The following is a 23,529-nucleotide window of genomic DNA, read 5'->3' as shown; positions in this document are numbered from 1 at the left end:
AGCAAGTGATTGAGTTCAGTAGTTCCTCATAGAAAATTATTGGCTCTAGATATATGGTAATATGGAGAAGACAACATTGTTTGAAGCATGCACAGAACCGGAAGCGCCTCTTGTTTCAAAGAGAGGAAGACATGTTATTCACATTTAATTTGATGGTCAGAGGCAAAGCAAATTTCTCTTATCCTCGTTTGTTCCTTTATTTAGATAAATACTTAAAAATCCCCTTACAATAACAAATCCAATTTAGAAGGGACTTCCTCCCTCTGTTGAGAAAACAAAAGATATCTATTCTAGCTCTATCATCAGCTATGGGTTCGAATCTACGAGAAATTCTAGATAATGTTTCCTACCCTGAAATGTTCTTGTCTTTCCCGAATGCTAAGGAGAAGAAGAGGAGGGAACTCCACATACGTACTTCATATATGTATTTCATACATATGAATATGAAAGTCTTTAGTCCCAAACAAGTTGGGGTAGGCTAGAGGTGAAACCCATAAGATCTCGTGACCAACTCATGGCTCTGGCACATGGATAGCAAGCTTCCACGCACCCCTGTCCATAGCTAGTTCTTTGGTGATACTTGATAACCCACACGTATAGGGGATCAATTGTAGCCTCTTTCGATAAGTAAGAGTGTCGAACCCAACGAGGAGCTAAAGGTAGAACAAATATTCCCTCAAGTTCTATCGACCACCGATACAACTCTACGCACGGTTAACGTTCGCTTTACCTAGAACAAGTATGAAACTAGAAGTACTTTGTAGGTATTTTTGGATAGGTTTGCAAGATAATAAAGAGTGCGTAAATAAAAAGTAGGGGCTGTTTAGATAAAGAAGCAATAAAGTTAGTATAGCGAGTGTGGAAAAGTGGTGGTAGGAGTTGCGAAATTGTCCCTAAGCAATTGACTACTATACTAGACCGATAGCAAGTTTTATGTGGGAGAGGCCACTGCTAGCATGCCATCCCTGACTTGGAATTCTATGCACTTATGATTGGAACTATTAGCAAGCATCCGCAACTACTAACGTTCATTAAGGTAAAACCCAACCATAGCATTAACATATATTGGTCCCCCTTCAATCCCGTATGCATCAATTTCTATGCTAGGTTGAAGCTTCTGTCACTCTTGCCCTCCAATACATAGTCCTATCAACATACAACTAACCCAATGGTGTGATCCACGCGCGCGCTCATATGATGGGCACCAAAGGACAGCAACATAACCACAAGCAAATTAAACCAATAATAGCAATTCACCAATTACCGATAGGACAACAAAAATCTACTCAGACATCATAGGATGGCAACACATCATTGGACAATAATATGAAGCATAAAGCACCATGTTCAAGTAGAGGGTACAGCGGGTTGCGAGAGAGTGGACTGTTGTAGATAGATGGGGGAAGGTGATGAAGATGTTGGTGAAGATGACAGAGGTGTTGGTGTAGATCGCCGTCACATGATGACGGCCCCGGCGGCGTTCCGGCGCCACCAAGAGAGAGGGGGAGAGGGGGGCCCTCTTTCTTCTTCTTCCTTGACCTTCCCCCTAGATGGGAGAAGGGTTTCCCCTCTGGTCCTTGGCTTCCATGGCGGCGGAGGGGCGAGAGCCCCTCCGAGATTGGATCTGTCTCTTTGTCTCTCTCTGTTTCTGCCTTCCAGATTCTGGCCTTTCACCATTTTTTATATTTCCGGAGATCCGTAACTCCGATTGGGCTGAAATTTGGACACAATTTTTATACGGATATTGGCTTTATTGCGTCGAAAGAAGGGCACCAACCGCCTTACGGGGTGGCCACGAGGGCCCAGGGCGCGCCTGACACCCTGGGGGGCGCCCCTCACCCTCGTGGGCCCCTCGGGCATCGTCTCGCGTTGATTCCACTTCCCAAAATTCAAATATATTCCAAAAAAATCTCCATCAGTTTTATCCTGTTTGGACTCCGTTTGATATGGATTTTCTGCGAAACAAAAAACATGCAACAAACAAGAACTGACACTGGGCACTGGATCAATATGTTAGTCCCAAAAATAGTATAAAAAGTTGTCAAAAGTATGTAAAAGTTGTAGAATATTGGCATGGAATAATAAAAAATTATAGATACGACGGAGACATATCAATACTCCAATCCTTCAGGTCTCTCTTAACGGACTCCTCCCATGTCAAATTCGGTCTACCCCGACCTCTCTTGACATTCTCGGCACGCCTTAGCCGTTCTCTATGCATTGGAGCTTCTAGAGGCCTGCGATGAATATGCCCAAACCATCTCATCAGACGATGTTGGACAAGCTTACTTCAATTGGTGCTACCCCAAATCTATCTCGTATATCATCGTTCCAGACTTGATCCTTCCCTGTGTGGCCACACATCCATCTCATGAATTGATAAAACATTCCTACAAAAATATTCTCCCACTTATACTTTATGATATTCTTATCAGATTGGATGGCAAAGATTTCTCATTTCATCTCCTTTCTGTGAATGTAATAAAGCCGTAATATACTAGAAAGTTTGACTTTACTTTGATTTAGATAGCATGCTTACTTTAATTTCTAAAAATAATTTGAGGCTTATATTAGTTTGGAACAATTAGAAAGTCTAAAAACGAAACCCTTTATTTTGAAAAACAATGGGCAATGAATCAGGTCCGATAGCGGGTTTTCCAATAGGCCGTACAAGGAGCTCTAGGAACTCTGAATAGTTGTTTGAATACCGAGTTACATTTCTGTACGATATGGTGTATGTAGATCTAATTCTTATACAAGGAAACTTTCTCGTTTCACTTTGTCCCGCTTTCTCTAGAATATCTAGAAAAAGAAATAGCTCTTCCTTTATTTAATTTTAATAATAAAATAATAAGAGACTATTAAATAAAAATGAGAATACTACTAAATTAGAACCTAATTAAGATAGTAGGACTAATCATTGGTTTAGTTTTTCTATACTAATTAAAACTTGCTATCTATGGAGCAATATGGATAAAAGAAAGTAAGTATGTCAGCGAAGCCTCCGCCAAGATCCAATTTATGGAAACCCATATTCAAATTCTATCATATGAATGAAACATAGTTTGAAAAAGACGACTAAACAAGTTTGCTTAAAACTTATTTATTCTTAAATTTTCACCCTCAACGGATGGCTCGAGATGATCAATCTTGAAGTGAGAAGAGAAGGATTGACTCTTCCTCGGTAAATAAACTATCAACCTCCAAATTTTTTTAATTAATTTTATTACTAAAATTAGAATTCTAGTAGTAATATATTTTTTCAGTACCAAAAACAATTAACTATATAACTAAATAAACTATTCCAATGAAAAGATCGAAAGTTTTTGGTAGTTATAGAATTCTCGTACTTCTTCGACTCGAATACCAAAAGGAAGAAAAAAATATGACTCATAAGTGATTTTATAGTAGTGGCATATCCTGAATGTGCCCTATAGATCCTATTTTTCATAAATCCCATGAATTAACTTGGGTCACAGGTGTGGTTTTGGCTGTTTTGACTGCATCATTTGGTGTAACTGGTTATTCTTTGCCTTGGGATCAAATTGGCTATTGGGCAGTCAAAATTCTGACAGGTGTACCTGACGCCATTCCGGTAATAGGATCACCTTTAGTGGAGTTATTACGCGGACGTGCTAATGTGGGCCAATCCACTTTAACTCGTTTTTATAGTTTACATATTTTTGTACCGCCTCTGCTTACTGCCATATTTACTATAAGACTACTAAAAAAATAAAACAAGAAAAATATATTTGAACGATTAGATTACTGCTCCAGAATATTCAACTGACCGATTAACTTCTTATAACATACTCTATTTTTCTTTGCCAAATAAGCCAGCAAACGTTGACGTTTTCGTTTTTTGTCAATTATGTATCAAGAAATCAAACAGGATTCTTATCAAATCCACCATAAAAATTGGAAAGAAGCATAAAGTATGTAGACATGACTCCTTTAATGATGCTTCTATCCGCTATTCTGATATATAAATTTGATGTAGATGAAATTGTATGAGCAAATTTTTTGTATTTCCTTATACTTAGACCGTGCAGACAAGAATTTTTCGCTATTTACGATTTCATATCCTTAGACTTGGACCATGGGTTGTTCGGGGACTCGATCATGGGCCTGAGCCCATGCCCATCTACCCGACGGCCTATATAAGAAGGCGCTGGCCAGTGGAGTGACCTAACACTCCCTCTTGCACAACCCTAGCCGTCATCTACTGTTCATCTTTTTGTGCTGCTTCAGGCGATCCCATTCCGATGACCGCCCACGGTTGGTCGGGAGAGCAGGTGCCTCCGGAACCCTGTTGTTCGCGGTCCTGCCCGGGAGAACGCAATAAGGTTTTTGGGGAGCGTCTTGACGCGACTGCTCCCGATCCGTCCCCGTCTCTGTTCTCCTCTGCTTCCACTACTTCCTCGGCATCGACTCCATGGCTGATGACGAAGCTACCAAGAAGAAGGTCTCGGCCGATGCTGCCGCTGCCACGTTGGCCTGACCAACCGAAGGGTATGATCCATTGATCCCCTATTTGCTCGTTCATGTGCTGGCCATATGTATGCTACTCATAGATGTTTCGTTTCTATGTACTGTACGTGCTCACATGCTTAGATATCGGTATGAGATGCATACCGAATTTGCCATATTTATTGTATACTCGTGGATTAGATTAGTTGAAAATGTGCTGACATTTCCAACAGGGCATTCTCTTTCATACAGAAAGAGCGTGGCTTCCTGTTTTACAGTTACGGATCGTCACCGTCGTGTGCCCATGCGGCCATGCCGCTGCCGTTTTGGCAGTTTTCGGCTTGGTTCTGTCGGGTTGGTTGGGTATCAATGATACGATCCATGCGAAGATGAACAAGAAGTGTTGACGGGACGGTACCATGCAGACGACGCGAGTGGATAAAGCGGAGGGTTTATTGATACCGACACACGGAGACGACGAGAACATCAATCTTACAGGACAACAGGACACCGCAACTGTAGCTCTACACACGAATCAACATGTAATCAACAATAAGACATGTAGAGATAGATATATTTAGACAGCAGGCTATTCTTCGGCACTGGCGGGCGAACAGGCAGCGGATGAGGCACTGAAACATTGTCGGCGAACGTAGTACGTTGTGGTTGGATGCTTCTCTGGAGCAAAGGAATCCGGACCTCCGGAGCACTGTAGGGATCCAATGGAATGTAACATGATCCTGCAAAGCAAAAGGGCAATCTCAGTTGCTGTCTGCACACAATCAAATCTGTACAGCTTCAACTATACCACGACACAAGGCGATAAAAGAGCAGAGACCGCAGAGATGTTTGTGTATTGTATGGTCAGGAAGTCCGCTACGGTTGCATGCTCTGTACATCGTAGTTTCAGCCCATAGCCCCACTGTTTTAGTTGCCTGTCTGCTACGATTTTCAGCGCGTGCTCGTCGTCCCGTTGCAGGCTCGCCGTTGTGCAGGTGCTCTGCGCACGCAACTGGGCAGCCCCATGTGCTCAAGAAAGCTTGGCGGCATGGCCCAAAGTAGTAGTTTAGTACTACCCCATGCCTTGGTACTACTCTAGGAGTAGTCCCCAGGAGTATCAACTCGTGTCGCTCTTCCTACCAGAGGATCTTCCATGATTGGATTAAGAGATCGCAGAATGATGACACTCAAACTTACATCATTCTTTCAGGAGTACTTAAAGCTACCATCAGTTTCAAGGAATATTTTCGTCGGTAATTTTGTTCTATTATCCCAATGTGTTGCCACGGTTAAGTCTAAACAATGCACAGATTCTTTATTTCAAATGTGATTCGTATGTCATGACTTAGTCGTTGGGCCCATAAACAAATTTATACTTGACCAAGGGGACCCATTCTACACTAAAACTGTCACAGAAATAGCATAATTTTATTATAAATACTGGGACCCAAGGAAGAAAATCTTAACAAACCTTGAAATGGTAAACAAACCATCCACAAGACACCATGCATGTCGATTTGATGACCCTTGAGAAGGGTACATCATTGATATATATAATTCAAAGGTCGGATGAAATAAATTCCAGATAGTAGATTACCAGATAAGAGAAAACAAACTTGTCCGCGAGCCTAGGCACCAAGCAGAGGAGGTTCCTCTGCATTACTACGTCCATTGAGCTGCTCTGGGTGGATCTTCTTCCCCAGCATCTTCTTCACGACCTACTTATTCCCACAGATGACCAATACCATCAGATGATGACATGTTAGTGACTGTTTGTTATCAAGATAGGCTAAGCTGCATAAAGATTACTTTCCGGTAAAAAAAAATGAGCAATATATAAAACACTGTCATGTCCGTGGAGTAAAGTGGTGAATCTGAACCACTTCTAGGTAAGTAACAGGCAGTGTAACATGACAAGCTAACATGAATTTGCAGAAGAACTAATGGCAATATTTCCATAAAATGAGCATAGTTGCAACAAATAAAAGATAGGGACGAAGAAAGCCATACTCGACTTAATTTTCTCGTAGCCTTCAGCGGATCTGGCATTGGCTTTATTGGCTTCTTTTTATGTGTCTTTTTCATGCACAATGTAGGTTTTGAAGTGGATGCCCCAGCAATAATGACAGTCTTCTGGTGACTCTTCTCCCCTGTATCACTTGGTGAGAATGTTTCGGCTGCAAATAGATCAGCAAGTGTAGTTCTCACTTTTTCCACCTTCTCTACCATCAGAAGTGGTTGTTCCTGGACTTTAGCAACATCCTCCACTTCAACTTCACACATCAGGATTTCTTCCTTTACAGAACACGTGAAGTTGTATTCTTTCATCGACGATGAATGCATCTTGGCAGGTTCAATAGCAGGTTCTGGTGCACTTGGTGCTGTAGCGAATGCCTCTTCTTTGTCCTCACACTTTTCCTCTTCGCACTTTTCTTGGTCCACCTTTTCTTCATCCATGACGATGAACTCATCTTGTTCATGGCGGGCCTCAGGGCAAAGGGAGTTCACGTTGTGGCCAAGCGTGCCAATCGCAAGGATGCCATTAAGAAGCACATCACGGAACAGCAGGGCTTCAGTGTCTTGCTCAGCCACACTCCCGTGCACAGAGTCTTCCTTCTCCATGGCTGTTCCATTAAAAAATGTTGACGACATAAATAAGAACAAAGAAATGCATGATGGCATAAAAGGGAGGTATCCAGAGTCCTGACATGCTTACCCTTATTATCATCAATGGTGCAGTACTCCGCATTGGAATGCATCTTCCGATTCAGCCAATTGAACACCTGGTGATGCCATAAGAATACATAGGTCATTAGCAACATCACTGAATACAGGACCAGGGACTTGAATCTTACATCACAGTTTAGAGAGGCAGAAACTGCAAAGACCTGTACTTTGCAGCATACACTATACACCGACAAACGGTGTGTCAGCAGGAGTTAAATGTATACCTTTAGGGCCATCTCTCTAGAGCCAATCTGGAGTCAGAGGTGAAAGCCAGACAGTAGCTCAGATCCTCAAATGCAAGGCCTGGTTTTATATAAGCATACCAGTCTCATAATTGAATGGTCCAGGAGACAAAAGAATGGACTTTTGGTTGCAACTGGCTTGGCCTGACTCAAGTGAAGTAAATTCTTTCACTGAGGTGGATATGGACACCTGTGGCACTCTCACGGTAAGCAAAGGTCAGTCTCGCTAATCACAACAGGTAGTGGATGATTCAGAGATAATCCAACCACCAAACTGTGGCATGATGCATGTGCATACTGGAGCCCTACTGACAGAATCGATCAGATCTAATTGGTTCCTGGTATCATGCAAACTTCTAACAAAGTAGTCACCTCAGGGTCATAGCATGGACCGAGTAGGCGAGCTTTCCTCACAGACAGGACTAGACCAGTATAGTCTTTGTTCTTTAACAACTTACAAAATCCAGATTAAGCACGTGACAGAGTACGGATTAAATTGAAATCCATTAGTTAGTCAGATGCTTGACATCTGTACAGATATCTTCATCATGCTAGCTTTTCAAAGAGATGTTTCCATCTTCATACACTTTACTTTGTTTATATTCTATTCTCAAGATTCTTGCAAATTGCGAAGCTAAGTCTATTATCTGACAGTAAGATGCAGATGCTTTCACTTGGGTTTTGATGTATGCTCTGCTTGTGAACTGTCACACTAATTGTTCATAGAACAGTAGCCACACAATGGGCTGTCATCGCCCGAGCATGACTGGTAACAGGCAGACAGCCTGCAAGTTGGCAATCATCAATAACTTATTATGGCATTAGAGTGCATAGACAAGTAGTGAGTCCCTGTTATGACCGGTTTAGCTTATAACCGGAGGAGGCCCACCGGGCAGTAGTTAGGGGCTTGGCCCACCAGTTATCTTAGGTTAATTCTTATGCAAGTTATCTAGGTTATAAATATAGGCTGTAAGACTCTTTTTGGAATTAAGCAATAAGAATATTATTATCCCTATTGCCCGGCTCCTAGAGGAGCCGGAACCCTAGCCGCCTCTAACCCTAGCCGCCGCCGCCTTCTCCCTCCGATGCGACGGCGCCCAGCCGCCGGCGCGCCCGATCATCGCCCCGTCCCGCTCCATCCTTTCCCTACAACCTCCGGAGCAGGTCCGGTAGGACCCCTGGTTCTACCAATTTGGTATCCAGAGGCTTGCGTTTGATCATGTCTTCTTCAACGCCATCACCGCCGCTGCCCGTCGTCACCTCCGCGCCGATGACCACCGCCCCGATGACGTCCACCCCGATGACCACCGCCGGGGCCCCCACGTTGTCGGGCCCGGTCACCGCCGCGGGCTCCTCACCACCGCCGGCCCCCATCACTTCCGCGCCGCCACCAGCCGCCGTCTTCACGCTGGAACAAATGACCAGCACGCTGCAGCAGCTCGTGACGGCCGTCCAAGGGCTCCACATGAACCAGTACCACCAGTACATGGCAGGAGCGTACGGCCTTCCGCCGGCTGCGCCGATCGCCACCTACGGCCACCCTGCGCCGTGGCTGTTCCCGGGCGCACCCGCAAGCGGCGGGCCCCCGCTGTTACCGTTCCAGACGGGGCACTCCAGCAGGCCACCACCAGCCGTCACGGGCCTGTGCCATCTGCCGCCCCCACCATCGACGGCGCCCCTCTGGCACCTGCAGCCGTTGCCGTCCCCGGCAGCCGCTGCCCCCGTCCATCCCCCGCTGCTGCCGCTGCAACCACCGGCGCCGCCCCTGCCCAGCTCGAGGGCACCCTCGCCGACCGCCTCCCGATCCATCAGGTCTGGTTCCCGCCCTCCCCGTCGCCACTTCCAGCGTGGGTGGCTGGGTCTTCGCCATCGCCGGTCTACACCATGGCCCCCGATCAGCCGATTCCGTTCCCACAGTTCGGTGGGCCATCCGGTTCCGCCGGTCCCTACCCGGAGTACTCCGACCAGGCGCCACCCGCCTCGCTGCTCCGCACCTCTGAGCCAGCTCGACACAGCGCTCCGACCCAGACACCGCCGCGGTTCGCCAAGATCGACTTCGCAACCTATGACGGCACGGAGGACCCCCTCAACTGGCCCAACCAGTTCGACCAGTCTTTCGCGGGCAGCACACCCTCGCATCGGAGCGTACCTGGCTTGCCTCGTACCACCTCCGCGGCGCGGCACAGACCTGGTATTACGCCCTCGAGCAGGACGAGGGCGCCATGCCCCCTTGGGAGCGCTTCCGCGAGCTCTACCTCCTTCGCTTTGGGCCTCCGATGCGCAGGAGCCGACTGGCGGAGCTCGGCCGCCTTCCCTTCACCTCCACGGTGCAGGACTTCGCCGACCGTTTCCAGGCCCTGGCGTGCCATGCGTCGGGCGTGACGGCGCAGCAGCGGGCCGATCTCTTCATCGGTGGACTTCCGGATCACATCCGCGTGGACGTGGAGCTTAGGGGACCCCAGGATCTCCAGACAGCCATGTACTACGCCCGCGCGTTTGAGCGCCGCGCGGTGGCCATCCAGCAGGAATCACCGTCCCGGGCCGCTGGGTCGCTACCCTCGCCGGATTCCGCGCAGGGTCGGCCTGCGCAGGCTTCCGCGGCACCCCTTGCCACGACCGCGACGCCCGTTCCGCCGGCTCACCTCAGCCGAGCTACTCGAGCGTCGCCGCCAAGGGTCGGCCTGCGCATGCTTTCTCTCTTTAACCCAATATATAGGGGAAACTCCACTAAGTCTCAAATTGGATGAGATGTGCATGAATTTCATTTCCATATCTATATGCACATATTTATGTGGAGTTTGTCCTATGTATTGTTGGTGTTTCTAACTCTTTGGTCCCAATGAGTTTGGGTACCATTTTGTTTGTGTTGTTGTTCTAGGAACAATTGGAGATGCATTGGATGCTCGGCTCACTCACAAGGAAGGTGTTGTCACCATGTGCTTTTTGGAGTCAAGCTAGGATGATCAATGAACTACTTTGTACCTTCAATTGGTATCTACTACATCCTTCCAATGTTAACTCGGTAACAAGTATCTTCATATACTTCATGCACACATTTCTTGCATCAACCTTGTGTAGGTTGTATCATGGCATGTTATTCATTCTCTCTTGTGATACTTGTTTCCTTTCTCAAAGCATCCCAACAATGATCTCTTGTTGCTAGTTGTGATGTCTTTGATGGTTGTGTGGTAGGAATTCATTTATGTACAATAAGACCATATCTAGCCATGTGCTATGCTTCCAAGCAAATATCTTATTGGTATATCTATGACTTCCTTTTGGATATCTTGTTCCTTCGTGTTGTAACTATTTCGGATGTACATCCTTCTTTGTAGATATATATCATCATGATCTCGTCTACCTAGAACCTTATACACTTGAGAGAAATTACATCTCTAGATGATATCCTTTCTTTCACGTCCACCTTGTCTTTCTTGTTATTTCTTTGGTGGCTCCGTGAAAGCTTTTGCCTTGAGTGCATGTCTTATCTCGTTGCATCTTGATGCACTCCTGTGTGGTGAAGATTATTTTCCTCATGCTTATCTCTACGAGGCTTTTGCCATCTTAATTGGTATCCCTCGTCTTGATGAGGCTTTCATCTTCTATCTTCACCATGGGTTGTCACAAGTGTTGGTTATTCATTTTGCATTTTTAGTGTGCTTGTGAACCCTTTTGCTTGGTGTGTGTGGGGAGGACATGTCATGCACCTTGTATCTCCACTATCCAAGACTATGTTGATGCTTAATGCTCATTCGTACATTAGTCTTCTCAAGTGCTTTGCCATGACTCACACACATCATTTTGGTTGAGCCTACTCTTAAGTTGCCTCTTTTATATGTTGCTCAACCATTTGTTTGTTGCAAGTGCTAGGCTTTGTTTCCTATATGCTCACTTGCACTTGTTGTGAGTTTCTATTGATTTTCGGGGAGTGATGATCCTATTTTGTGCACTCGGTATCCTAATGCAAATATTGTAAGAAGTGCACAAATCATGGAGAGCTTCACTAGTGTCTTTAGAACACTCGGTTGCTCTCTTGCACTTGTCGTGAGGTTCTATTGATCTTGGGGGAGTGACGATCCTATTTTGTGCTCGTTGTATCCAGTTACAAAACTAAATTGTGCACAAATCATGGGGAGCTTCTCTAGTTTCTCTAGAACACTCCTTTGCTCATATCATAATTTATTTCATTCATGTGGCACGTAGGATCATTGGTCTAGTTGGCTCAATTGATATCCGTTGATTGCTTGCTTCAATTGGTATCTTTTGATTGCTTGTTTGCTTGTTTCTCTCTTTCTTATGTCTTTGTGGCATATCTTTCTTTTGTAAACTTTGGGCCTAAATATAGTTTGTTTTCCTCCTAGTATTTACCGTCAAACTTGTGTATTGCATTCCACTCTCTTGTTGAGAAATACACAAATTATGGAGGAACACAATTTATATTGGCCTTCTAAGCTTTTCTCCCATTTTCGCAATCGATGCCAATGGAGGAGAAGTTTCAGAGAGTTTTGTGCAGAAGTTTAGAGAATTCTCTCCTCTTGCTTTGGTTTTGTTCCTAAGCATTTGCATCTCTTACTCATGCATCATTGGTTGTTGCATTGCATGGTGATGCATAATTCCTTATATAAACTCTCTTGAAAGTGATTGTCATCAATTACCAAAATGGGGGAGATTGAAAGAACATGTGGTGCCCCCATGTTTGGTTTTGGTAATTGACGACAATCTCTATGGACTAATGGTTGCCTTGAGTTATATTTGAAGGTTTTGTCCATAGGCTTTTCTTGGAGTACATGTGTTGGTTTCAAGGAGAGTTTGTGTTGACCAAGGTGCTATTAAGGAATTATCCAAAGATTGGTCATGTGAGAGTTGAGCTTATTGCAAGCATGTCTTGAAGAAGAAGAAGAAGATTGTGTGATCATTCATGTTTACCTTCAAGACATCATCCAATGAAGAGTTGGAAAGATTCTAGGTTGATCAAGACTAAGTCAAGAGTGAATCAAGTTGATCAACTCACAAAGCGTAGAAGATGTACCGAGAGGGATCAAGTGATCCCATGGTATGGTAAGCATTGTCCATTGTGCTTTGTGTACTAACCCATGGTCTATGTGAGAGTTCTATGTGGGGTTAGGTACGTGTTCATGGGCTTGCGTCAAGAGGAAGATATCACTCAACCCATGGAGAGGATGACATCAAGTGGTGATCGTCATCAAGATTGCCGTGTGCAAGTTCAAGTGGAGCATCACGAAGAGATCAAGTGCTTGAAGCTTGCCGTCCATTGTGGTGACAATGGACTTGTGAAGATGTGCCGAAGAGTGGCTCACCCATAGTGGACTATGGGGGAGTAATCATCTAGTCTTCATCGAGCCAACGCAATCAAGAAAGGTGGTCCAACTTGAGGGAGTCAAGATCGTCATCATCTAGCTCAAGTGGACCATGTGCAAGGCAAAGGTTTCCCTTGATAGGTTTTCTATTTTACCGGTCTCCTGGTGGTAGTTGGGAGACCGGGTTATAGGATCGATAGCCGTACTATCAAGGGGGGCTCTCAAGTGAGTAGCTTGATTGTATCGTTCGTCGAGAGCTCAAACCATTGCATCCTTGCATCATGTTTCTTGGTTCTTGTTTGGTTCTCTTTGTGAGTCTTAGAGCTTATGGTCATCTTGATGACAAGCTTGAGTTCATCGAAAACGGAGTTTGCATGCGTCTTCTATGATGTTTTCGATGTTGGAGGTTTTACCGGTCTTATCCGAGGAAGGGTTCTCACCATTTTCTTTTGTGCCTTCTCTCATTTGCTTCTTATTGGTATTTCTATCAAGATTGTGTTAGCCCTTGTTGCTAGCTTTCCAACAAACTTTGTTTCGTCGAATTCGGAGTCCGTTTGCAGAAGTTGTGTCAGTTTTGGTGTCCTTTAAAGGGGCTGCTGCGGATGTAATTTTTTAGTACCGCTCTTGGGAGCGGTACTACCGTGGCTCCTGAGCGGTAGTACCGCTCCAGAGCTGTACTCCCGCGGCTCCTGAGCGGTAGTACCGCTCCGGACCAAAATCTCGTGTTTTGCTCAGCGGAAGTAGGCACGGAAGTATTTTTTTTTTGTACCGCTCGCAAGCAGTAGTACCGCTACCACTTGCGGTAGTACCGTGAGGTCGAGCGGTAGTACCATGGGGACGAGCGGTAGTACCGCTCCGGCGGTTCTACTGGCCTTTTGCCTCCTCGCTGTTGTTTTTCAAAGGGGTACTACTGCCCTAGCGGTAGTACCGCTCTGTGCTGGCTGTGAGCATAACGGTTGGATTTTTCCCCACCTATAAAAGGGGGTCTTCTTCCCCATTGAACCTTATCCTTGGAGCTCGTGTTCTTCCCCCATTGTTGACCTTCTTCGAGCTTGCTAACTCTCAATCCCTCCATGGATTCTTGCTAGTTTTTGAGGGAAAAGAGAGAGGAGATCTAGATCCACATTTCCACCAATCACTTTCTCCTCTATGTGAGGGGAACCCCTTGGATCTAGATCTTGGAGTTCTTGGTGTTCTCCTTCTTGTTCTTCCTCTCATTTTCCTCCCTAGCATTAGTTGCTTCGGTGGGATTTGAGAGAGAAGGACTTGGGCACTCCGTGTGCCCTTGCCATTGCATTTGGTGCATCGGTTTGAGTTCTCCACGGTGATACGTGGAAGTTACAAGTTGAGAAGCTTATTACTCTTGGGTGCTTGGTACCCTTGAGCTTGTTCCTCTTGGGTGCTTGGGCGCCCTAGACGGTTGGTGGTGTTCGGAGCTCAATCATTGTGGTGTAAAGCTCCGGGCAAGCGTCGGGGTCTCCAATTAGGTTGTGGAGATCGCCCCGAGCAATTTGACGGGTTCCGGTGACCGCCCCCAAGGGTTGCCAAAGTGTACGGGTTCGGTGACCGCCCCCAAGGGTTGCCATTTGTACGGGTTCGGTGACCGCCCTCAAGGGTCCCTTAGTGGAATCACGGCATCTTGCATTGTGCGAGGGCGTGAGGAGATTACGCTGGCCCTAGTGGCTTCTTGGGGAGCATTGTGCCTCCACACCGCTCCAAACGGAGATTAGCATCCGCAAGGGTGTGAACTTCGGGATACATCGTCGTCTCCGCGTGCCTCGGTTATCTCTTACCCGAGCCCTTTACTTATGCACTTTACTTTGTGATAGCCATATTGTTTCTTGTCATATATCTTGCTATCACCTAAGTAGGTTTTCTTGCTTAGCATAAGTTGTTGGTGCACATAGGTGAGCCTAGTTGTTGTAGGTTTTGTGCTTGACAAATTAACCGCTAGGTTTATTCCGCATTTGTTCAAGCCTCAACCGTAATTATTTTAAAGCGCCTATTCACCCCCCCCTCTAGGCGACATCGACGATCTTTCAATTGGTATCAGAGCCTCGTCTCTCTTTATAGGGCTTAACCGCCTAGAGAGTAAGGATGTCGACTAGGGGTTTAGGATTCTCTGACACTCTTAGTTTCGATGGCACAAATTTTGATGTTTGGGTAATTCGCATGCTTAATCTCTTTAGGGTCATGGACCCAAATTTAGAGCGAATTGTAGATATGGGTTTTTCTCCTCCAAAGGATCCACAAAGATTATCTTTAGAGGATGAGAAAAACTCTTATCTCAATGCTCAAGCTTCTAATGTGCTTTTTGATGCTTTGAGCAATGTAGTTATATTTCAACTCATGCCGTTTCGGGATGCTCATGAGTTGTGGACAAAGCTTCAAGACAAATATGGCGTGTCCGAGATTTGTGGAGATGATTGTCCTCCTTCCACCTCCGGTCGTATAGTATTCTCAACTTCTTCTACTTCACCTACATGTGGTTTGCCACAAGGTAATGATATGGTGAGTAGTGGTGTTCATTGCAATGATTATAGTGAGCTTATTTTTGATGATCCTTCATCACTTTATTATTGCAATGCTTCACCTTTGGACTTTAACACTTCGAGCACTCTAAATGTTTCACATGCTTGTGTTAAAAGTTCTTGCATATCTTGTAGAAATTGCTTGCTCAAATCTCATGATGATATGCTTGCTATGTCTTGTTGCCATGATAAAAATGTATCTATTTCCTCGAGTTGTTGTGCTAACAATGTAGAGGAAACCCAACACTCCATGGAACAAGATGTGGTCTTGAACGGTGCTTCAAGGGATCCTACATCATCATCGATTGCTTTTTGCCTTATGGCCAAGGCTTCAAAGGTATCTCCCACTTTGAATCCCAATATATCTTGTGATAATATTGATGATGGCAAGAGTGATGATGATGTCGATTATGATGAAGAGAATGATGATGTTGCCTCCTTAAAAGTTAAGGGGGAAATAATTTTTAAAGCTCTTCTTAAGAATAAAATTGCTCGTTCCAACTTCATGGAAATCATGTCTATTGCTATTGAGGGCAAGAAATATATTGATGAGTTGGAATCTCGTCTTGAGGAGCATGAGGTCACCATTGATAAAATGGAAGGTCATGAGCGTGATTACGCTAATGAGATTGCGGACCTCTCTCAAGCTCTTGAACTTGAACAAACCACCAAGGAATCTCTTGAGGAGACTTTTGCTCTAGAGTTATCTAGAGTGAAGGAATCTCATGATAGAGCTCTTGAGGTGGCCAATGTTTTTGAAACTAAAAATGCTAAGCTTGAAGTTGCTCATGCTAGACTCCTTGAGGATTTTGAGCACCTCGAAAATGGCTCAAGGGTCGTCAAGGGTGAGCTCATCAAACTCACCGAGTCTCATGCTCAACTTGAAGCTTCTTATTTAAAAGAGCTTGCCAAGTTGCCTTCTCCTCTTGTTGTTAATGATGATGCTTGTGCTACTAACTCTATTTCTTGTGAAGCATCCATTTTAAAGGAGAATGTTGAGCTAAGGGCTCAACTTGAGTTGCTATCTAGCAATTATGGGAAATTGGAAGAAAGTCATGAAAAGCTTTCTAGCTCTCATGATGATCTTCTTGTATCCCATAATGTGCTAAAAATAGCTCATGAGGCTATGATTGCTAAGGTAACATCTAGTGAGCCTCATGTGGACATTAGCACTACTTTTAGTCAAAATGCTATATTGCCTTGTGCTAGTCCTCGTAATTCGTCTATGCATAACATTGGTACATCTTGTGATGAATTGCTTTCCTTGCCTTGTTGCTCCAATGATGAAGCTTATACTTCCTCTAGTACTTGTGTTGAGACTAACCATGTAGAGGAAATCAAAGAGCTCAAGGCCCAAGTCACTTCTTTGAAGAAAGACTTGGAAAAGTGTCATGAAGGGAAATCCACACTCAACAATATCTTGAGTGTGCAAAAATCCCCCAATGATAAAGGTGGACTTGGATTCAACTCCAACAAGAAGAAGAAGTCCAAGATGAACAAGAAGAAGGGCCAAGAACACGTCAAGGATTTGGCCAAGATTATTTGCTTCAAGTGCAAAATTGAAGGGCACCATGTTAGATCTTGCCCATTGAAGAAGAAGGCCATTAGTGACAAGCAACAAGGGAAGCGGCTACAAGTGCATTCTCATGCTCAACCTCAAGTTGAAGAAAGGCCTCTTCCCAAGAAGACTCAATCTAACGCTTCTCAAGTTGAGAAATCAAGTGAGAAGAAAGTGAAGAGTAGACGTTGCTACCTATGTCGTGAAAAAGGTCACGTCGCTTCTTCATGCACGAATGGTACCTTATCCAACCCTATTCTAATTGATGATATCTATTCTCTTGGGAAGGATAAGGTTGGCAATGTGTTTGCCAAATTTGTTGGTACTCAAAGTGGTGTCAAGAAAAGAACCATTTGGGTAGCCAAGCCTATTGTGACTAACCTCTTAGGACCCAACTTGGTTGGGGACCAACTAGCTCATACTTGATCAATAGGTGTTGTTGGAGGACATTGGAGACTTGGCTACATTATGAAGAATTAAGGGGACTTCATCACTCTTATTGTCTCAAGCCAAGTCAATCGAATCATCAAGCTTCTATTCTAGATCCAATGTGCCTCCTTCCGGTAATTTGTACTTAAATTGTACATTGAAAGTTACTTGCCCCTTTGCATGTTTTGGTTTTGTTCCTTGCATGTGGTTGTATATGTTGTGCCTCCAATTTTCTTATCTTGAGTAATCAAGTATGTGTGTGTTGGTTTGCACATCATGTACGTGTGTGTAGTGCGTTGAGCCTTTGCGCATCTTGTTTGTATGTTAGTTGGCTCTTGTGAGAGATTAATGGAACATCCCATTTTGGGGGAGTGATGTTCTTTGTGCACCTCACGGTCCCATAAATGTGTTTACATGAGGAATACCACCTAGTATTGATATTGCAAGCTTATCTAGTCACTATGTGGTATGTCTTCTCATGAGAAATTCAAATTCTAAATAGTCCATTAATTATCTCTTGTTGGATCCTCTTTTTGCCTCTTGTTAAGTTTTCTTTAATTGGTATCACATTATGGGGGAGTAATATGCTATGTATATTACTAGCCTAGAAAATGTGTACATTTGAGATATTGTCACCTAGAATTGATATTGTAAATTATCTTGTTCCTACGTGGCATGTTAGCTCTACAAGTTGCAATTTGCTTGTGTTTGGTGTGAAGATGATGTCGGATATCCTTGCTATCTACCACCGGGAATTATTTCCAAATACTTCTTGTCTTTTGACAATTGGTACTCACTTATGTGTGGTAGAAATTATTGATCATCTTCACGTTGGCGTTTGCTTTTTATTTGCCTTATCTCTTGCCAGGTTTGTGTCAACTCCCATTGCCTTCCGTGCCACTTGAGGATCTTGTTGTTTTCTTGATCTTGTCTAGTGTTTTCCTTGATATAGTGAACGTGGTGATCCTACCTTGTGCATTTTGTATTCAAATGCAAATTCTCTATAATGCACAACTCGTGGGGGAGCTATCCTATTTTCTATAAAACACTAAACTTGTGATCCATTTTAAGTGTGTGTTGGTGGACGGCAAGCCGTTTCTTTTTGGTACTTGTGCCATCATGAAACTTTGTAGAGAGCTTGGTTTGTTTGGAACCATCCTCTCTTTTGGGAGTTTGATATCATTTTGTGGGTTCCAATGGATATCTCATTCCTTGATGTATCTTTTAATGATATCTCCAAGTGATGATTTCTCCATTTGGTATTCTTTTCACTTGGTATTTCCTTGTATTTTGGTATTGGTTCTTGAAAGTCTTGAGCATGCATATTAACTTCATGTAGTTTCCGTGGCATGCTTTCTCTCTTTGACCCAATATATAGGGGAAACTCCACTAAGTCTCAAATTGGATGAGATGTGCATGAATTTCATTTCCATATCTATATGCACATATTTATGTGGAGTTTGTCCTATGTATTGTTGGTGTTTCTAACTCTTTGGTCCCAATGAGTTTGGGTACCATTTTGTTTGTGTTGTTGTTCTAGGAACAATTGGAGATGCATTGGATGCTCGGCTCACTCACAAGGAAGGTGTTGTCACCATGTGCTTTTTGGAGTCAAGCTAGGATGATCAATGAACTACTTTGTACCTTCAATTGGTATCTACTACATCCTTCCAATGTTAACTCGGTAACAAGTATCTTCATATACTTCATGCACACATTTCTTGCATCAACCTTGTGTAGGTTGTATCATGGCATGTTATTCATTCTCTCTTGTGATACTTGTTTCCTTTCTCAAAGCATCCCAACAATGATCTCTTGTTGCTAGTTGTGATGTCTTTGATGGTTGTGTGGTAGGAATTCATTTATGTACAATAAGACCATATCTAGCCATGTGCTATGCTTCCAAGCAAATATCTTATTGGTATATCTATGACTTCCTTTTGGATATCTTGTTCCTTCGTGTTGTAACTATTTCGGATGTACATCCTTCTTTGTAGATATATATCATCATGATCTCGTCTACCTAGAACCTTATACACTTGAGAGAAATTACATCTCTAGATGATATCCTTTCTTTCACGTCCACCTTGTCTTTCTTGTTATTTCTTTGGTGGCTCCGTGAAAGCTTTTGCCTTGAGTGCATGTCTTATCTCGTTGCATCTTGATGCACTCCTGTGTGGTGAAGATTATTTTCCTCATGCTTATCTCTACGAGGCTTTTGCCATCTTAATTGGTATCCCTCGTCTTGATGAGGCTTTCATCTTCTATCTTCACCATGGGTTGTCACAAGTGTTGGTTATTCATTTTGCATTTTTAGTGTGCTTGTGAACCCTTTTGCTTGGTGTGTGTGGGGAGGACATGTCATGCACCTTGTATCTCCACTATCCAAGACTATGTTGATGCTTAATGCTCATTCGTACATTAGTCTTCTCAAGTGCTTTGCCATGACTCACACACATCATTTTGGTTGAGCCTACTCTTAAGTTGCCTCTTTTATATGTTGCTCAACCATTTGTTTGTTGCAAGTGCTAGGCTTTGTTTCCTATATGCTCACTTGCAATTGTTGTGAGTTTCTATTGATTTTCGGGGAGTGATGATCCTATTTTGTGCACTCGGTATCCTAATGCAAATATTGTAAGAAGTGCACAAATCATGGAGAGCTTCACTAGTGTCTTTAGAACACTCGGTTGCTCTCTTGCACTTGTCGTGAGGTTCTATTGATCTTGGGGGAGTGACGATCCTATTTTGTGCTCGTTGTATCCAGTTACTCTTGGGGATCGTAGCAGAATTTTAAAATTTCCTACGCATCACCAAGATCCATCTATGGAGTATACTAGTAACGAGGGGAAAGGAGTGCATCTACATACCCTTGTAGATTGCGAGCGGAAGCGTTCCAATGAACAGGGTTGATGGAGTCGTACTCGCCGTGATCCAAATCACCGATGACCGAGTGCCGAACGGACGGCACCTCAGCGTTCAACACACGTACGGAGCAGCGACGTCTCCTCCTTCTTGATCCAGCAAGGGGGAAGGAGAGGTTGATGGAGATCCAGCAGCACGACGGCGTGGTGATGGATGTAGCAGGATCTCGGCAGGGCTTCGCCAAGCTTCTGCGAGAGGGAGAGGTGTTGCAGGGGGAGAGGGAGGCACCAGGGGCTGTGGTATTGCTGCCCTCCCTCCCCCCCCCACTATTTATAGGCCCCTTGGAGGGGGGGGCGGCCCTGGAACCCATCTACATGGGGGGGCGGCGGCCAAGGGGAAAGGGGGGTGGCTTCCCCCCCAAGCCAAGTGGGGCGCCCCCCACCCCTAGGGTTTCCAACCCTAGGCGCAGGGGGAGGCCCAAAGGGGGGCGCCCCAGCCCACTAAGGGCTGGTTCCCTTCCCATTTCAGCCCATGGGGCCCTCCGGGACAGGTGGCCCCACCCGGTGGACCCCCGGGACCCTTCCGGTGGTCCCGGTACAATACCGATAACCCCCGAAACTTTCCCGGTGGCCGAAACTGGACTTCCCATATATAATTCTTCACCTCCGGACCATTTCGGAACTCCTCGTGACGTCCGGGATCTCATCCGGGACTCCGAACAACTTTCGGGTTTCCGCATACTAATATCTCTACAACCGTAGCGTCACCGAACCTTAAGTGTGTAGACCCTACGGGTTCGGGAGACATGCAGACATGACCGAGACGCCTCTCCAGTCAATAACCAACAGCGGGATCTGGATACCCATGTTGGCTCCCACATGTTCCACGATGCTCTCATCGGATGAACCACGATGTCGAGGATTCAATCAATCCCGTATACAATTCCCTTTGTCAAACGGTATGTTACTTGCCCGAGATTCGATCGTCGGTATCCCAATACCTTGTTCAATCTCGTTACCGGCAAGTCTCTTTAATCGTACCGTAATGCATGATCCCGTGGCTAACTCCTTAGTCACATTGAGCTCATTATGATGATGCATTACCGACTGGTCCCAGAGATACCTCTCCGTCATACGGAGTGACAAATCCCAGTCTCGATCCGTGCCAACTCAACAGACACTTTCGGAGATACCCGTAGTGTACCTTTATAGTCACCCAGTTACGTTGTGACGTTGGGTACACCCAAAGCACTCCTACTGTATCCGGGAGTTGCACGATCTCATGGTCTAAGGAAAAGATACTTGACATTGGAAAAGCTCTAGCAAACGAACTACACGATCTTTGAGCTATGCTTAGGAATGGGTCTTGTCCATCACATCATTCTCCTAATGATGTGATCCCGTTATCAATGACATCCAATGTCCATAGTCAGGAAACCATGACTATCTGTTGATCAACGAGCTAGTCAACTAGAGGCTTACTAGGGACACGTTGTGGTCTATGTATTCACACATGTATTACGATTTCCGGATAACACAATTATAGCATGAACAATAGACAATTATCATGAACAAAGAAATATAATAATAACCATTTATTATTGCCTCTAGGGCATATTTCCAATAGTCTCCCACTTGCACTAGAGTCAATAATCCAGTTACATTGTGATGAATCGAACACCCATAGCGTTCTGGTGTTGATCATGTTTTGCTCTAGGGAGAGGTTTAGTCAACGGATCTGCTACATTCAGATCTGTATGTACTTTGCAAATATCTATGTCTCCATTCTGAACACTAGGCTCCTTCGCAAGGGCAATAGCTCCAGTGTTGTCACAGAAGAGGGTCATCGGGCCTGACGCATTGGGAATCACCCGTAAGTCGGTAATGAACTCCTTCATCCAGATTGCTTCTTGCGCTGCCTCTGAGGCTGCCATGTACTCCGCTTCACATGTAGATCCCGCCACGACGCTTTGCTTGCAACTGCACCAGCTTACTGCTCCTCCATTCAAAATATACACGTATCCGGTTTGCGACTTCGAGTCATCCAGATCTGTGTCGAAGCTAGCGTCGACGTAACCCTTTACGACGAGCTCTTCGTCACCTCCATAAACGAGAAACATATCCTTAGTCCTCTTCAGGTACTTCAGGATATTCTTGACCGTTGTCCAGTGTTCCATGCCGGGATTACTTTGGTACCTTCCTACCAAACTTACGGCAAGGTTTACATCAGGTCTGGTACACAACATGGCATACATAATAGACCCTATGGCCGAGGCATAGGGGATGACACTCATCTTTTCTCTATCTTCTGCCGTGGTCGGGCATTGAGCCGTGCTCAATTGCACACCTTGCAATACAGGCAAGAACCCCTTCTTGGACTGATCCATATTGAACTTCTTCAATATCTTGTCAAGGTACGTACTCTGTGAAAGACCAATGAGGCGTCTTGATCTATCTCTATAGATCTTGATGCCTAATATATAAGCAGCTTCTCCAAGGTCCTTCATTGAAAAACACTTATTCAAGTAGGCCTTTATACTTTCCAAGAATTCTATATCATTTCCCATCAATAGTATGTCATCCACATATAATAAGAGAAATGCTACAGAGCTCCCACTCACTTTCTTGTAAACACAGGCTTCTCCATAAGTCTGTGTAAACCCAAACGCTTTGATCATCTCATCAAAACGAATGTTCCAACTCCGAGATGCTTGCACCAGCCCATAGATTGAGCCCTGGAGCTTGCATACTTTGTCAGCATTCTTAGGATCGACAAAACCTTCCGGCTGCATCATATACAATTCTTCCTTAAGGAAGTCGTTAAGGAATGCCGTTTTGACGTCCATCTGCCATATCTCATAATCATAGTATGCGGCAATTGCTAACATGATTCGGACGGACTTCAGCTTCGCTACGGGTGAGAAAGTCTCATCGTAGTCAACCCCTTGAACTTGTCGATAACCCTTAGCGACAAGTCGAGCCTTATAGATGGTCACGTTACCATCCGCGTCTGTCTTCTTCTTAAAGATCCATTTATTTTCTATGGCTCGCCGATCATCGGGCAAGTCAGTCAAAGTCCATACTTCGTTTTCATACATGGATCCTATCTCGGATTTCATGGCTTCTAGCCATTTGTAGGAATCCGGGCCCGCCATCACTTCTTCATAGTTCGAAGGTTCACCGTTGTCTAACAACATGATTTCCAGGACAGGGTTGCCGTACCACTCTGGTGCGGAACGTGTCCTTGTGGACCTACGAAGTTCAGCAGTAACTTGATCCGAAGCTTCATGATCATCATCATTAACTTCCTTCCCAGTCGGTGTAGGCACCACAAGAACATCTTCCCGCGCTACGCTACTCTCCGGTTCGGAAGGGGTGACTATCACCTCATCA

At 44.7% G+C, this 23,529-nt stretch overlaps 1 protein-coding gene across 2 annotated transcripts in view; it reads right to left on the bottom strand.

Moving 5' to 3' along the window:
* Positions 1–4,905: 4,905 nt before the first annotated feature.
* LOC123122267 (protein TILLER ANGLE CONTROL 1) overlaps positions 4,906–23,529 on the bottom strand; it is a 28,820-nt gene continuing 10,196 nt past the window's right edge. The window contains exons 2-6 of one of the 2 annotated variants that reach the window (XM_044542444.1): positions 7,422–7,629; positions 7,187–7,253; positions 6,481–7,094; positions 6,068–6,188; positions 4,906–5,210 (exon numbers count right to left, since the gene is read on the bottom strand). In XM_044542444.1, coding sequence (XP_044398379.1) covers positions 6,099–6,188; positions 6,481–7,094; positions 7,187–7,253; positions 7,422–7,433 — 783 coding nt within the window. In that variant the 5' untranslated portion in view covers positions 7,434–7,629 and the 3' untranslated portion in view covers positions 4,906–5,210; positions 6,068–6,098. The remainder of the gene's footprint in view (positions 5,211–6,067; positions 6,189–6,480; positions 7,095–7,186; positions 7,254–7,421; positions 7,630–23,529) is intronic. The other variant, XM_044542447.1, reaches the window with a different exon arrangement.

This window comes from Triticum aestivum, chromosome 5D, assembly GCF_018294505.1.
Source record: "Triticum aestivum cultivar Chinese Spring chromosome 5D, IWGSC CS RefSeq v2.1, whole genome shotgun sequence".
NCBI classification, from domain to species: Eukaryota; Viridiplantae; Streptophyta; class Magnoliopsida; order Poales; family Poaceae; genus Triticum; species Triticum aestivum.
This window is presented reverse-complemented; position numbering and strand designations above follow the sequence as displayed.